The 15,701-nt window shown below is 43.8% G+C and overlaps 1 protein-coding gene across 1 annotated transcript in view; it reads right to left on the bottom strand.

Moving 5' to 3' along the window:
- The window catches only part of LOC137367180 (dynein axonemal heavy chain 8-like), a 2,531,605-nt gene that overhangs the window by 1,532,751 nt on the left and 983,153 nt on the right, over positions 1-15,701 (bottom strand). Inside the window, exon 107 of the mRNA XM_068028616.1 lies at positions 14,479-14,719. Coding sequence (XP_067884717.1) covers positions 14,479-14,719 — 241 coding nt within the window. The remainder of the gene's footprint in view (positions 1-14,478; positions 14,720-15,701) is intronic.

A 15,701-nucleotide genomic window follows, 5' to 3' on the forward strand; every position in this document is an offset into this window, starting at 1 on the left:
TCATAATGGGGAAGTACCCCTCTGGGTGTGTAATGAACAGTTAGCAAAATTATTGCATCCAGGGAGCAACACCTCCAGATGCCAACTCGGGGGAATGGTGCGGGTATATCCCACCCAAACAAATTGTAAAATTGCTTCTTGGGCTTTGGTGGGATTGATGCTAGCCATACCTGTAATACCACCTGAAACCCAATCCCGTACTGTTTACCTAGTTGAAAGTATCGGAATGATAAAAGGATTTGATTATGTTGCATACCACAACATATGTAGTCCCAGGAGATATTTTAGTGGAAACTAAATTGGAAGGGGTATAGCACCCACCAAGGTGTAGTAGTGTAGGAATAGGATACATCATGACCCTGAGGCAAATTGTTGCATTTAATACAAATAAGACTGAGGCCAATTATACTATGAAGTAATTGATGGCAGCTATAAATCAACATAGATTGCTAATGCTGGTGAATGAGAGTACTGTGTAACGACTAATTAAAGGTTTTTTAGTTATGCAGATAAAACCTGTGAGATATCTTACACTACCTTCTGCTTCACCCCGGAAATTCTGATATGGATTAGGCACAAGGAACTGATCAACATATACTGCTGAAACTCCACGGAGATACAGGTGAAGGATGACCTTAAAGGTGACCTACGGGACTATGTCAACATGATGTTCGGCTATGAGCGACCACCTCAGCTAGAGCACCTGACTGAATTTCGCAAGAACATTGGCAAATCTCAAAAGGGTTACTACAAACTGCGGCAGAAGAATCTGGCCATTCAGAAAGACATTGAGGACATTAAGACCACCAATTGGTGGCAGGTCTTGTGGAATTGGGGACTTAATGTACAAATCCATCCTTGGATACAGATCATCTTACATGTTGTTGGTAATCGTACAATTGGTAATGATTTTGTCTGTGCTTCTCGAAGCCTCTGGTGGGAGGTGGCGAAGGCAGGCTGAGGCTGGCCAAAGTACTGGCCAAGGAAAAAGAAAAGGGGGAGACTGTGCCCTTATGCTCCTCTGACCACAGATCCAACCAAATGTCTACTGATACAACTAGGATGCATTTAGGAAGGACAGGCAAAAAGGAAAAGGAGGTGGTGTTGCACTGATACGAAGCGATGAAATCAGTACATTAGTAAGGAAGGATCTCTGATTGGAAGAACAAAATGTGGAATCTGTTTGGGTGGAGCTAAGAAACCGCAAGGGGCAGCAAACATGGGTAGGAGGCCACCAAACAGTAGTGGTAGTGTGAGGCATGGTATTAATCAGGAGATTAAAGAAGCATGTGGCATGGGAAATACAGTAATCATGGGTGACTTCAATCTGCACAGAGACTGGGTAAACCTAATGAGTACTAATGCTGTGGAGGATGAGTTTCTGGAGTGTGTTAGGGGAGTATGTTGAGGAACCGACTAGAGAACAGGCTATTTTAGATCTAGTTTTACATAATGAGAAAGGGCTAATTAATAATCTTGCTGTAAAAGAACCTGTAGGGATGAATGACAATAACATGATAGAATTTTACATTATGTTTGAAAGTTAGGTTGTTAAATTTGATGAAAGGCAATTATGAAGGTTAGAGGGGCAAATTGGCTGAGGTGGATTGGGAAGTCAACCTTGGATAACAAAGGAGCTAAGGAATGTATAAGATTAAAAGAAAAGGCCCATAAAGTTGCCAGAAGTGGGAGTAAACCTGAGGATTGGAAAGATTTTAGAATATAGCAAAGGAGGACAAAGAAACTGATAAAGAGAGAATAGAATATGAATGTAAGCTAGCAAAAAATATAAAGACGGACTGTAAAAGCTTCTACAGGGACATAAAAAGGAAATGTTTGGCTAAGACAAATGTGGGTCCATTACAGGCAAGATTGGGAGAATTTATATTGGGGAACAGAGAAATGGCAGAGAATCTAAATGATTACTTTGTGTCTGTCTTCACTGAGGAAGATACAAGAAATCTCCCAGAATTAGAGGTCCAAGGGATGAGGGGGAATGAAGAATTGAAGGAAATTAGTATTAATAAGAAAGTTGTACTGGAGAAATTAATGGGGCTGAAGAATGATAAGTCCCCAGGACCTGATAATCTACATCCCAGAGTGTTGAAACAGGTCACTATGGAGATAATTGATGCATTGTTGATCATCTTCCAAAATACTACAGATTCTGGAGAGGTTTCTGTAGATTGGAAGGTTGTAGATATTTAAGAAGAGAGGGAGAGAGAAAACAGACCTGTTAGCCGTACATCAGTCGTTGGGAAAATGCTAGAATCTATTCTAAAGGATGTGATAAATGGACACTTGGATAATAATGATCATGGATTTATGAATGGGAAATCATGTTTGACAAACCTGTTGGAGTTTTTTCAGGATGTTACGAACAGAATTGATAGAAGCGAGTCGGTGGACGTGGTCTTCGTGGATTTTCGTAAGGCTTTTGATAAAGTCCCCCACAGGAGGTTGGTTATCAAAATTAAAGCACATGGGATAGGAGGTAATATACTGGCATGGATTAAGAATTGGTTAACAGGCAGAAAGCAGACAGTAGAAAAAAATGGATCATTCTTGCGTTTGGCAGGCTGTGACTAGTGGAGTACCGCAGGAATCAGTGCTTGGACCCCAGCTGTTTACAATATATATCAATGATTTGGATGTGGGACCAAATGTAGTATTTCTAAGTTTGTGGATGACGCAAAACATAGGTGGGAATGTGTGTTGTGAGGAAGATGCAAAGTGGCTTCAAGGGGATTTGGACAGACTTAGTGAGTGGGCAAGAACGTAGAAGATGGAATATAATGTGGAAAAATGTGATGTTATCCATCTTGGTAGGCGGAATAGATGTGCAGAGTATTTCTTAAATGGGAAGAGATTAGAAAGTGTAGATGTACAAAGGGACCTGGGTGTCCTTGTCAATAAGTCACTGAAAGCTAACATGCATGTGCAGCAAGCAATTAGGAAGGCTATGGTATGTTAACCTTTATCGCAAGAGGATTCGAGTACAGGTGTAGTGAAGTCTTGCTTCAATTGTATAGAACCTTGGAGTACTGTGTGCAGTTTTGGTCCCCTTACCGTAGGAAGGATATTATTGCCATAGAGGGAGTGCAACGAATGTTCACCAGACTAGTTGGTGGGACGGTCCGATGAAGAGAGATTGGGGAAACTGGACCTGTATTCTCTATAGTTTCGAAGAATGAGAGGTGATCTTATTGAAATCTACAAAATACTTGGATTTGGTACTGGGAAATGAACCCGGCCAGGTGTTAGATTTAGATGTAGGTGAGCACTTTGGTGATAGTGATCACAATTCAGTTAGGTTTACCTTAGCGATGGGCAGGGACAGGTATATACCGCAGGGCAAGAATTATAGCTGGGGGAAAGGAAATTATGATGCGATCAGGCAAGATTTAGGATGGGGATAGGATGTGTAGGATGGGGAAGGAAACTGCAGGGGATGGGAACAATCGAAATGTGGAGCTTATTCAAGGAGCAGCTACTGTGTGTCCTTGATAAGTATGTACCTGTGAGGCAGGGAGGAAGTTGTCGAGCGAGGGAGCTGTGGTTTACTAAAGAAGTTGAAGCGCTTGTCAAGAGGAAGAAGAAGGCTTATGTTAGGATGAGACGTGAAGGCTCAGTTAGGGCGCTTGAGAGCTACAAGCTAGCCAGGAAGGATCTAAAGGGAGAGCTAAGAAGAGCAAGGAGAGGACACGAGAAGTCATTGGCGGATAGGATCAGGGAAAACCCTAAGGCTTTCTATAGGTATATCAGGAATAAAAGAATGACTAGAGTTAGATTAGGGCCAATCAAGGATAGTAGTGGGAAGTTGTGTGTGGAATCAGAGGAGATAGGGGAAGTGTGAAATGAATATTTTGCGTCAGTATTTACAGTAGAGAAAGAAAATGTTGTTGAGAATACTGAGATTCAGGCTACTAGGCTAGATGGGATTGAGGTTCACAAGGAGGAGGTGTTAGCAATTTTGGAAAGTGTGAAAATAGATAAGTCCCCTGGGCCAGATGGGATTTATCCTAGGATTCTCTGGGAAGCTAGGGAGGAGATTGCAGAGCCTTTGTCCTTGATCTTTATGTCGTCATTGTCGACAGGAATAGTGCCGGAAGACTGGAGGATAGCAAATGTTGTCCCCTTGTTCAAGAAGGGGAGTAGAGACAGCCCTGGTAATTATAGACCTGTGAGCCTTACTTCGGTTGTGGGTAAAATGTTGGAAAAGGTTATAAGAGACAGGATTTATAATCATCTTGAAAAGAATAAGTTCATTAGAGATAGTCAGCACGGTTTTGTGACGGGTAGGTCGTGCCTCACAAACCTTATTGAGTTTTTCGAGAAGGTGACCAAACAGGTGGATGAGGGTAAAGCAGTGGATGTGGTGTATATGGATTTCAGTAAGGCGTTTGATAAGGTTCCCCACGGTAGGCTATTGCAGAAAATACGGAAGTATGGGGTTGAAGGTGATTTAGAGCTTTGGATCAGAAATTGGCTAGCTGAAAGAAGACAGAGGGTGGTGGTTGATGGCAAATGTTCATCCTGGAGTTTAGTTACTAGTGGTGTACCGCAAGGTTCTGTTTTGGGGCCACTGCTGTTTGTCATTTTTATAAATGACCTGGAAGAGGGTGTAGAAGGGTGGGTTAGTAAATTTGCAGATGACACTAAGGTCGGTGGAGTTGTGGATAGTGCCGAAGGATGTTGTAGGGTACAGAGGGACATAGATAGGCTGCAGAGCTGGGCTGAGAGATGGCAAATGGAGTTTAATGCGGAAAAGTGTGAGGTGATTCACTTTGGAAGGAGTAACAGGAATGCAGAGTACTGGGCTAATGGGAAGATTCTTGGCAGTGTGGATGAACAGAGAGATCTTGGTGTCCAGGTGCATAAATCCCTGAAGGTTGCTACCCAGGTTAATAGGGCTGTTAAGAAGGCATATGGTGTGTTAGCTTTTATTAGTAGGGGGATCGAGTTTCGGAGCCACAAGGTCATGCTGCAGCTGTACAAAACTCTGGTGAGACCGCACCTGGAGTATTGCGTGCAGTTCTGGTCACCGCATTATGGGAAGGATGTGGAAGCTATGGAAAGGGTGCAGAGGAGATTTACTAGGATGTTGCCTGGTATGGAGGGAAGGTCTTACGAGGAAAGGCTGAGGGACTTGAGGTTGTTTTCGTTGGAGAGAAGGAGGAGGAGAGGTGACTTAATAGAGGCATATAAGATAATCAGAGGGTTAGATAGGGTGGATAGTGAGCGTCTTTTTCCTCGGATGGTGATGGCAAACACGAGGGGACATAGCTTCAAGTTGAGGGGTGATAGATATAGGACAGATGTCAGAGGTAGTTTATTTACTCAGAGAGTAGTAAGGGCGTGGAATGCCCTGCCTGCAACAGTAGTAGATTCGCCAACTTTAAGGGCATTTAAGTGGTCATTGGATAGACATATGGATGAAAATGGAATAGTGTAGGTCAGATGGTTTCACAGGTCGGCGCAACATCGAGGGCCGAAGGGCCTGTACTGCGCTGTAATGTTCTAATAACTTACAGGTGTCTTGCAGGCCCCCACCTGCCAAGAATGAGACATATTAATTTTGTCATATGAACATTGATTCCAAACTTGCTGGGAAGAAGAGAAGGCCTGTTACAAAGGATGCCAGACATTTAGCTGGAAAACATTTGCATACTAACAGACAGTGCTTATGGAGACAAAAGGACCATTCCCTGACACATTCAACCCACAATGGATTTTGATCATCAGACATTGAAGGTGCAAGAGCATTCCACAAACTGCTAAGGTGATACAATCCACAAAAGCCAGGACTGGTTAAACTAGTTGGTCACATGACTAACGGGCTGGTCCAGGGTTTTTTGAACTAGCCACAGAGTTTTTGAACTGCAGAAAAGACTGTTTGCTCCTGGAGTGAGAAGACCTCTCCTGTCTGCTCCCATCTCTTTCTCAAAAGCCTCTGGACCTACTGAGGACATATGAACTTCAAGAGAAAAAAGTCTCCTACATCGAACAAGGTTTAAGAAGAATACTGGGCCCCAACGAAAAGCAAGATCTACCTACAATCAAGGACTTTACAATGAGCTCAAAGAACCATAACAAAAACCATCTTCAGATATTGCCTCAAACTTTTCCACTGTATTTCTTCTGTTAGTTTCTGTCTCTATCTGCATTATGTATCATGTATGAATGCTAGCATGGGCGCGTCGTGTATCCGTAGGCGTTAACCAAATCAGAGTTCAAGTTTAATAAAGTTCAACCTTTTTTTGTTTAAACTGAAGAAAACTTGTTTGGCTAGTTTCTTTGCCTTATAATTGGAAGTTAGTGAACAAGGATTCACTAAGGGGGAGTGAAAAAAAGAGTGTGTTTAAAATTAAACCCTATAAAGGTAAGACCAGGTGAAGGCTGAGAACCCTAGACCCCTTTCTCACCGGGTTGTTACACAGGGTAGATGCAGCTAAGATGTTTCCCCTGGTTGGGGAGTGTAGAACCAGGGGACACAATTTCAAAATAAGGGGGAAGCCACTTGGGACATACATGAGGATAAATTTCTTTAATCAGAGGTTTGTGAATCTTTGGAATTCTGTACCCCTGAGAGCTGAGGAAGCTCAGTCATTGAATATGTTTAAAGCAGAGATTGCAGATTTCTAATTACAAATGATATAAGGGGATATGAGGATAGTGTGGGAAAAAGGCATTGAAGTGGATGATAAGCCATGATCATATTGAATGGCAGGGCCGGCTCGATGGGCTGAATAGCCTACTCCTGCTCCTATGTTCCTAAACGAAAGAGAGATGCTGCTTACCCAGGGAAGGGGGTTGCTGTGCTTAAAGGGGCTTAGTTGTAGACATTAGAAGACCCAGCTTCCACCCTACCATTCGGATACAGGTCGAGCCGTAAGAGATGCAAGATAAAAGCTTAGGGATGTGACACCCGCGGAGTCCAGTAGGAACTCTGAATATCCCTCGGGTACAGTATCCAGGAGGGTGTCCTATCAGTCTCAGAGGGTTCAGTCCAAGGCCAAAAGGAAGTATTTGTGTGAGGCAACTTTGGGTCAATAAATTGCTTGTTGATTTTACAATTGTTAATGGGCTAATCGTAATTGATTGAATTTTAGAACTGGCTAAATGTACAATCAATTGAATTTTACAGTCGTTAATTGGGTTAGCCAAAATAATAAGATCACAGAAACTCTGTCCTGTTTGGGTATTAGTAGTGCATAGCTTCCTCTAGGGAGAAGTATAAATATGGCTACTGTAACCATTGATTCTTTGAGAAGGACTTAGTTTGTTAAGTGTTACTCCCCTGCATATGCTTGAATAAAGCTTTGACGATCCAAACTTTTCAGACTCCAGAGTGGTATTTTAAATTCTCCACAACAACTAGGTCGACAAAGGGAAGCCAGTCAATGTAGTGCACTTGGATTCCCAAAAGGTATTCGATAAGGTGCCACACAAAAGATTAACCAGCAAGAGCTCTTGAAGTCGGGGTAATATATTAACACTGATGGAAGATTGGTTATTGGACAGAAAGCAGAGTCGGGATAAATGGGCATTTTCCAGTTGGCAGGCTGGAAATAGTAGAGTGCTGCAAGGATAAGCGCTGGGCCTCAGCTATTCACTATCTATATTAATGACTTAGACAAAGAGATGAGAAGCAATGTGCTTTGAGAAGGGGACATGGTGGCATTTTGGTAATGTCATTGGACTAGTAATCTAAAGACCCAGGCTACTGCTCGGGGGACATGCGTTCAAAGGCCACCATGGCAGATGGTGAAATCTGAATTCAATTCATCTGGGAATTAAAAACCTAGTCTAATGGTGACCATGAAACCATTGCCGATTGTTGCAAATACCCATCTGATTCACATATGACTTTTAGGGAAGGAAATTTGCTGTCTGTACCTGGTCTGGCCGACATTGTAACTCCAGACCCACAGCAATGTGGTTGACACTGTGCAGTAAAACAAATGCCCTCTGGGCAATAAATGCTGGCCTAGCCAGTGATGTTGACATCCCAGAAAATGAATAAAAAAAGTATTGTATCCAAGTTTGCTCACAATCATAGAATGCTTAAGGCACAGAAAAAGGCCATTATTCTAATCCCACCTGCCAGCATTTGGTCCGTAGCCCTGCAGATTGCAGCACTTGAAGTGCATATCCAGACTCCTTTTGAATGAGTTCAGCTTTCTGCCTCAACTACCCTTTCAGGCAGTGAGTTCCAGACCCTCAACACCCTTTGGGTGAAAAAGTTTTTCCTCACCTCCCCTCTAATTTTTCTACCAATCACTTTAAATCTATGCCCCCTCGTCACTGACCTCTCTGCTAAGGTGAATAGACCCTTCACCTCCACTCTATCCAGGCCCCTCAAAATTTTGTACATTTCAATCAGATCTCCCTCTTTTGTGAAGACAGACAGAAAGTATTCATTTAAGAACCATACCAACATCTTCCGCCCCTACACATAGGTTACCTTTTTGGTCTTTTATGGTCCCTACTCTCTCCTTAGTTATCCTCTTACTCTTAATGTATTGATAAAACATCTTTGTGTTCACCTTGATTTTGCTTGCCAATATTCTTTGCTTTCCTAATTTCCTCTTTGACTTCACCCCTCCACTTTCTATACTTCTCTCGGCTTTCTGTCGTAGTGAGGTCTCGGTATCTGACATAAGCTTTCCTTTTCTGCCTTACCTTGCCCTGTAGGCTCCTTGACATCCATGGGGCTCGAGATTTGGCCATCTCACCTTTTTCTTTGTGGGAACATATTTACTCTGAACCCCTTGAATCTCCCCTTTGAATGCCTCCCACTGCTCTGACACTGATTTATCTTCAAGTAGCTGCTTCCAGTCCACTTTCACCAAATCACTCCTCAGTTTAGTAAAATTGGCCTTGCCCCATTTGAGTAATCTAACTCCTGTTTTATCTCTGTCCTTTTCCATAATTATGTTGAAACTGACTGAATTATGATCACTACCACCAAAATGCTCTCCCACTGCCACCCCTTCCACCTGCCCATCTTCTAAAACTATCCCCCTCTCTTGTTGGACTTGCTTGATACTGGGCAAAAAAGTTCTCCTGAATGCACCTCAAGAATTCTGCTCCTTCAATTTCTTTCACACTAAAACTATCCCAGTTAATATTTGGGTAGTTTAAATTACATACTGTTACTGTCCTATTTTTCTTGCACTTCTCTGTTCTTCTATCTTCCTCTGACTGTTTTGGGGTCTATAGTACATTCCCAGTCGTGTGATTGCCCCTTTTTTGTTCCTTAGCTCAATCCATATGGCCTCATTTCATGACCTTGCAACATATCATTTCTCCTCACAGCTGTAATAGTTTTCTTGACCAAAACTGCTATTCGCCCTCCTTTCTTATCCCCCTCGCTATCGCGTCTGAAAACCCTTTAATCAGAAATGTTGAGTTGCCATTCCTGTCCCTCCTTAAGCCATGTTTCATTTATAGCTATGATATCATACTGCCACGTGTCTATCTGTGCCCTCAACTCATCTGCTTTATTTGCTATACTCCTTGCATTGAAATAGATACGCTTGAGCACTGCCAAACTCTTTTTTTTAATTTTCTAACCTTTGTTTCCTTTATCTTCCAGATCCATCCATTAATTTTCTGCCTTCCATTTTCATTTCTGATTTTGTCCCAACTGAATCGACCCTCAGGAACCCATCCCCCTGCCAAACTAGTTTAAACCCTCCTCAACAGCACTTGCAAAACATCCCGCAAGGAACTCAGTCCCAGCTCTGTTCAGGTGCAAACCGTCTGGCCTGTATAGGTCCCATCTTCCCCAGAGCCGGTCCCAATGTCCCAGGAATCTAAAGCCCTCCCACCTGCACCATCTTTCCAGCCACGCAGTCATCTGTCTTTTCCTTCTATTTCTTTACTCACTTGCGCGTGGCACTGGGAGTAATCCGGAGATTATTACTTTTGAGGTCCTGCTTGCTATTTTCTTACCTACCTAGCTCCCTAAATTCTGACTGCAGGACCATAGCCCTCTTTCTACCTATGTGGACCACGATTGCTGGCTGTTCACCCTCCCCCTTCATGATGCTCTGCAGCCGCTCAGTGACATCCTTGACCCTGACACCAGGGAGGCAACACGCCATTCACGTCTGCGGCCACAGAAATGCCTGTCTGTTCCCCTGAATATTGAATCACCCATCTCTATGGCTCTTCCAGTATTCCCTGCACCCCCCCCCCTCACTCTGTGCAGCTGAGCCAGCCGTGGTGCCATGGACTTGGCTCTGGCTGCACTCCCCAGATGAAGCCTCTGCACTCCCCAGATGAAGCCTCACTCTCCTCAGTATTCAGAACTGAATACCTGTTGGAGATGCAATGCACTCAGGGTTCTCCTGCAGTACCTGCTGATTCTTTTTGACTGCCTGGTGGTCACCCATTCCCTGCATACTCTTAAGCTGTGTGGTGACCACATCTATAAACATGTTATCCACGTAGCTCTCATCCTCATGAATGCACTGCAGTGTCGCCAGCTGCCATTCAAGTTCAAAAACCTGGAGCTCAAGCGACTGAAATTGACAACACTTCCTGCACAAATGGTTCTCCAGGATACAGGAAGTATCTTGGAGCTCCCACATAGCACAGGAGGTGCACTCTCGAGGTTGAAGCACCCCTGCCATTCCTTTATTTATTAGTTGACCCTTTGCTACTGCTAAAAAAACCTTACCAATACAACAACACCTTAGAATTATTCATAAAACCTTACTAGTACTGATAAATCATACTAAAAATCAATACATTTCACGAGTTAAAATAAACATTACTCAAAATAATACTCACCAGCTACTCACTTGTTCCTTATTATTAATACTTAATTTTTTACTCTTCATTAGTCTGCCAGTTGTTGAAATGCTATAACCCAGCTATTTACACACGCATCAAATCAGTAGTGTACTAACCCAGCTATTTACTGATACTGCCTAACAGCAGTTACTCACCAACCAATCACCTTGTAGCATTCCTGTGATGTCACTGTTCACTTTTTTTTTCAAACTCAGGTGCACCTGGAGTCCTCTCCATTCCTGTCCCGGAAGGTACGTGCTGCAGGCCGCGATCCTCGGGCTGTATTTATCGGCTCCACGCTCCATGTTGTTCCCGCAGGTCCGCTCCTCTCCACTGCTGTACCAGAAGGTAAGTCAATACAAAGCTAGCTGGGAATGTAAGCTGTGAGAAGGACACAAAGAGGTTGCAAAAAGAGACTTGTTAAGTGAGTGGGCAGGTGGATAATGTGGGGAAGTGTGAGGGTTTTCACTTTGTTATTAAGAATAGAAAAGCAGATTTATTTGTAAAATGTGTGGTTCTTCTAAATTTTGATGATCAGAGAGACTTGGGTGTACTCATACAAGGTATACAGAAAGTTAGCATGCAGGTACAGCAAACAATTAGGAAGGCAAATGACATGATGGCTTTCATTGCAAGGGGATTGGAATACAAGAATAAAGGGCTTTGGTGAGACTACAATTGTGGGCAGATTTGGAAGGTCTAATGCAGGTGGGAGGTATACAGTAAATGGCAGAACCCTTAGGAGTATTGACAGGCAGAGAGATCTGGGCGTACAGGTCCACAGGTCACTGAAAGTGGCAACGCAGGTGGATAAGGTAGTCAAGAAGGCAGACGGCATGCTTGCCTTCATCGGTCGGGGCATAGAGTATATAAATTGGCTAGTCATGTTGCAGCTGTACAGAACCTTAGTTAGGCCACACTTAGGCTTTGGAGAGGGTACAGAGGAGGTTTACCAGGATGTTGCCTGGTCTGGAGGGCATTAGCTGTGAGGAGAGGTTGGAAAAACTCGTATTGTTTTCACTGGAACGACGGAGGTGGAGGGGCGACATGATAGAGGTTTACAAAGTTATGAGCGGCATGGACAGAGTGGATAGTCAGAGCTTTTTACCAGGGTGGAAGAGTCAGTTACTAGGGGACATAGGTTTAAGGTGCAAGGGGCAAAGTTTAGAGGGGATGTGCGAGGCAAGTTTTTTACACAGAGGGTGGTGAGTGCCTGGAACTTGCTGCCAGGGGAGGTGGTGGAAGCAGATACGATAGCGACGTTTAAGAGACATCTTGACAAATATATGAATAGGAAGGGAATAGAGGGATATGGGCCCCGGAAGTGCAGAAGGTTTTAGTTTAGGCAGGCATCAAGATCGGCGCAGGCTTGGAGGGCCGAATGGCCTGTTCCTGTGCTGTACTGTTCTTTGTTCTTATGGTCTCCACACAAGATCAGGTGGCAGGTTGTTCAACCTTGCCCGTCGAAGAGCGAAGACCAAAGTACGGAAAGTCCTCATCAGGCAACTCCTCTTTGCTGACGATGCTGCATTAACATCTCACACTGAAGAGTGTCTGCAGAGTCTCATCGACAGGTTTGCGGCTGCCTGCAACGAATTTGGCCTAACCATCAGCCTCAAGAAAACGAACATCATGGGACAGGACGTCAGGAATGCTCCATCCATCAATATCGGCGACCACGCTCTGGAAGTGGTTCAAGAGTTCACCTACTTCGGCTCAACTATCACCAGTAACCTGTCTCTAGATGCAGAAATCAACAAGCGCATGGGAAAGGCTTCCACTGCTATGTCCAGACTGGCCAAGAGAGTGTGGGAAAATAGCGCACTGACACAGAACACAAAAGTTCGAGTGTATCAAGCCTGTGTCCTCAGTACCTTGCTCTACGGCAGCGAGGCCTGGACAACGTATGTCAGCCAAGAGCGACGTCTCAATTCATTCCATCCTCGCTGCCTCCGGAGAATCCTTGGCATCAGGTGGCAGGACTGTATCTCCAACACAGAAGTCCTCGAGGCGGCCAACATCCCCAGCTTATACACCCTACTGAGTCAGCGGCGCTTGAAATGGCTTGGCTATGTGAGGTGCATGGAAGATGGCAGGATCCCCAAGGACACATTGTACAGCGAGCTCGCCACTGGTATCAGACCCACCAGCCGTCCATGTCTCCACTTAAAAGATGTCTGCAAACGCAACATGAAGTCCTGTGAAATTGATCACAGGTTGTGGGAGTCAGTTGCCAGTGATCGCCAGAGCTGGCGGGCAGCCATAAAGGCGGGGCTAAAGTGTGGCGAGTCGAAGAGACTTAGCAGTTGGCAGGAAAAAAGACAGAAGCACAAGGGGAGAGCCAACTGCGTAACAGCCCTGACAACCAATTTTATCTGCAGCACCTGTGGAAGAGTCTGTCACTCTAAAATTGGCCTTTATAGCCAATCCAGGCACTGCTCCACAAACCACTGACCATGTCCAGGCGCTTACCCATTGTCTCTTGAGACAAGAAGGCCAAAGAAGAAGACCTCAGGAAGGATATACTTCCATTGGAGGCGGTAGAGCAAATATTCACTGAATTGGTTCCTGGGATGACTGCGTTGTCCTATGATGAGAGTCTGAGTGAGGTGAAGTTTAGAAAAATGAGAGGTGATCTCATTGAAACATAGAAGATTCTGAAGGCCCGGGGGGTGGGGGGGGGGGGGGGGGGGTGGGTGGCGGCGGTGGGCAGTGGCGGTGTTTGAAGGGTAGGCACAGAGAGATTGTTTTAACTGGGCTAGAATTCCAGGTAAAAGGATTTGTTCATTTCAGACTGAGATGAGGAAAAATTTCTTTAGTCAGAGGGTTGTGAATATTTGCAATTGTCTACATGAGAGGGTTGTGGGTGCTCCATCGTTAAGTATGGTCAAGGCTGAGTTTGACAGATCTTTGGTCTCTTAAGTGATATGGGGGGCAGGAGGAAAAATAGAGTTGAGGAAGAAAATCAGCCATGAATGTATTGAATGGTACAGCAGGTTTGAGGGGCCGCATGGTCTACTCCTGCTGCTACTTATTATGTTCTTAACTTAGATATGAAGTCCTCAAGCTCATTGTTACACTGAGGGAGGAGAAGGCATAGGAGAAGGGTTTATAGGAGCAGTCAAATTTGAATTCTGTTTAAAAGAATTAACTAAACCTAATTAATGTTCATTGAGAAGAAAATTTGCTCTTCTTACCTAGACTGGTCTCTATGTGGCTGCAGTCCACACCAATGTAGTTGTCATCTGAAGTAGCCCAACATAGTCACTGTCAGTGTAACTGGGCATGAGTGATAAATTGCATCCTTGCCAGCATTGCTGACATCCAGAGAATGAATAATAAAAACAGGATCCTCATGAAAATGCAGAAGGAACCATAGCATGGCTTTGGAACAGGCTGTGTGGAGTGTTGTATGTTTGCTGAGAGGACATAGGATAATAATTCCAAATTATATAGAGGGGAATGAATGAGTCTGAAGAATTGGGTGGGGTGGGACATGCAGTTGGTGGGGTTGGTGGTGAAATTGGACTTAGGCAGAAGTCAATGGAAAGGAAAATTGGCTGAAGTGTAAAACTGGCTTCCAATTGGCAATTGCACATTTTGCACTCTCAGCTAAGACCAAAACCTCCTCTTGTGAGTTTTGGGTAATACGGAATAATGGCTCAAATATACCTCAATATCATCCTTAAATTGAAGCAGAGGAGCATCCATAACATTTTTCAGAGAAAATAATTCTGATGTCATATGAAATTTATGTCCTGTTACTGCAGATATCCGTTCCCAGTGTCTTGGTTGCATTGCCTTGTTGGACATCATTTCCAGGAGAGGGCATGATTCACTGAAATCATCTATTTTCTTCTTCAGATCAAGAAATGCCTGCCATTCCTTCAAGCCTTTGGGCAATCTACGGCACCTAGAAATGGTTCAGATGAAAGAATGGTTCACCTAATTAAAAATGAATTTACATCAGTAAGCTAACACGTAATACAATATTATCAACATCATAGTATATTCCTAAATATGCTTAAACATGACACTGAACATTTATCAATATTCTACAAATAATGCATTTTTATATTTGTTTCATGGGATGTGGGTGTTGCTGACTAGGCCAGCATTTATTGACCATCCCTAATTGCCCATGAGAAGGTGGTAGTGAGCTTCCTTCTTGAACCACTGCAGTCCTTGGGGTGAAGGTACACCCACAGTGCTGTTGGTGGGGGAGTTCCAGGATTTTGGCCCAGCGATAGTAAAGGAACGGTGATATACAAACATACGAACAGACTAAACTAAAAAAGGCGGGTGAGGGATCAAGCCTGGGCAGATGTAGCAAACCAAGTGGTAGAGTCAAGGCAGGAGAGCAGAATAGTAATATGGGAAATGAAAGTCAGAGAGAAAAAACCTCAGAACACACCAACAGTCAAGACTAAAGGCTCTGTATCTGAATGTATATGGCATTCAGAACAAAGTAGATGAACTGATAGATCATATTTATTTATTTCAATGTGCACTTATAGCCATGACAGAGATGTGGCTGCAGTATGATAAGGAATGGGTCCTGAGTATATGACAGACAAGAAGAATAGGAAGGTAGGTAAAGGTGGAGGGGTAGCACTGTTAATCAAGGACGGCATCGGTGCAATAGTTAGAGCCGACCTTGGTGCAGGACATCAAGATGTAGAATCGGTTTGGGTGGAGATAAGGAATAGCAGGGGAAAGCAGTCGCTAGTTGGAGTGGTCTACAGGCTCCCTAACAGGAATCACAATGCAGGATGAAGTATACAAGAAGAAATATTGTGTGTTTCTGATAAATGCACGGCAAAATCATGGGTGATTTCAATCTACATTTAAACTGGAAAAATCTGATTGGCAAAAGTAGCCTTGACGAGGAGTTC

The sequence above is a fragment of the Heterodontus francisci genome, chromosome 3, assembly GCF_036365525.1.
Source record: "Heterodontus francisci isolate sHetFra1 chromosome 3, sHetFra1.hap1, whole genome shotgun sequence".
Taxonomy (NCBI): Eukaryota; Metazoa; Chordata; class Chondrichthyes; order Heterodontiformes; family Heterodontidae; genus Heterodontus; species Heterodontus francisci.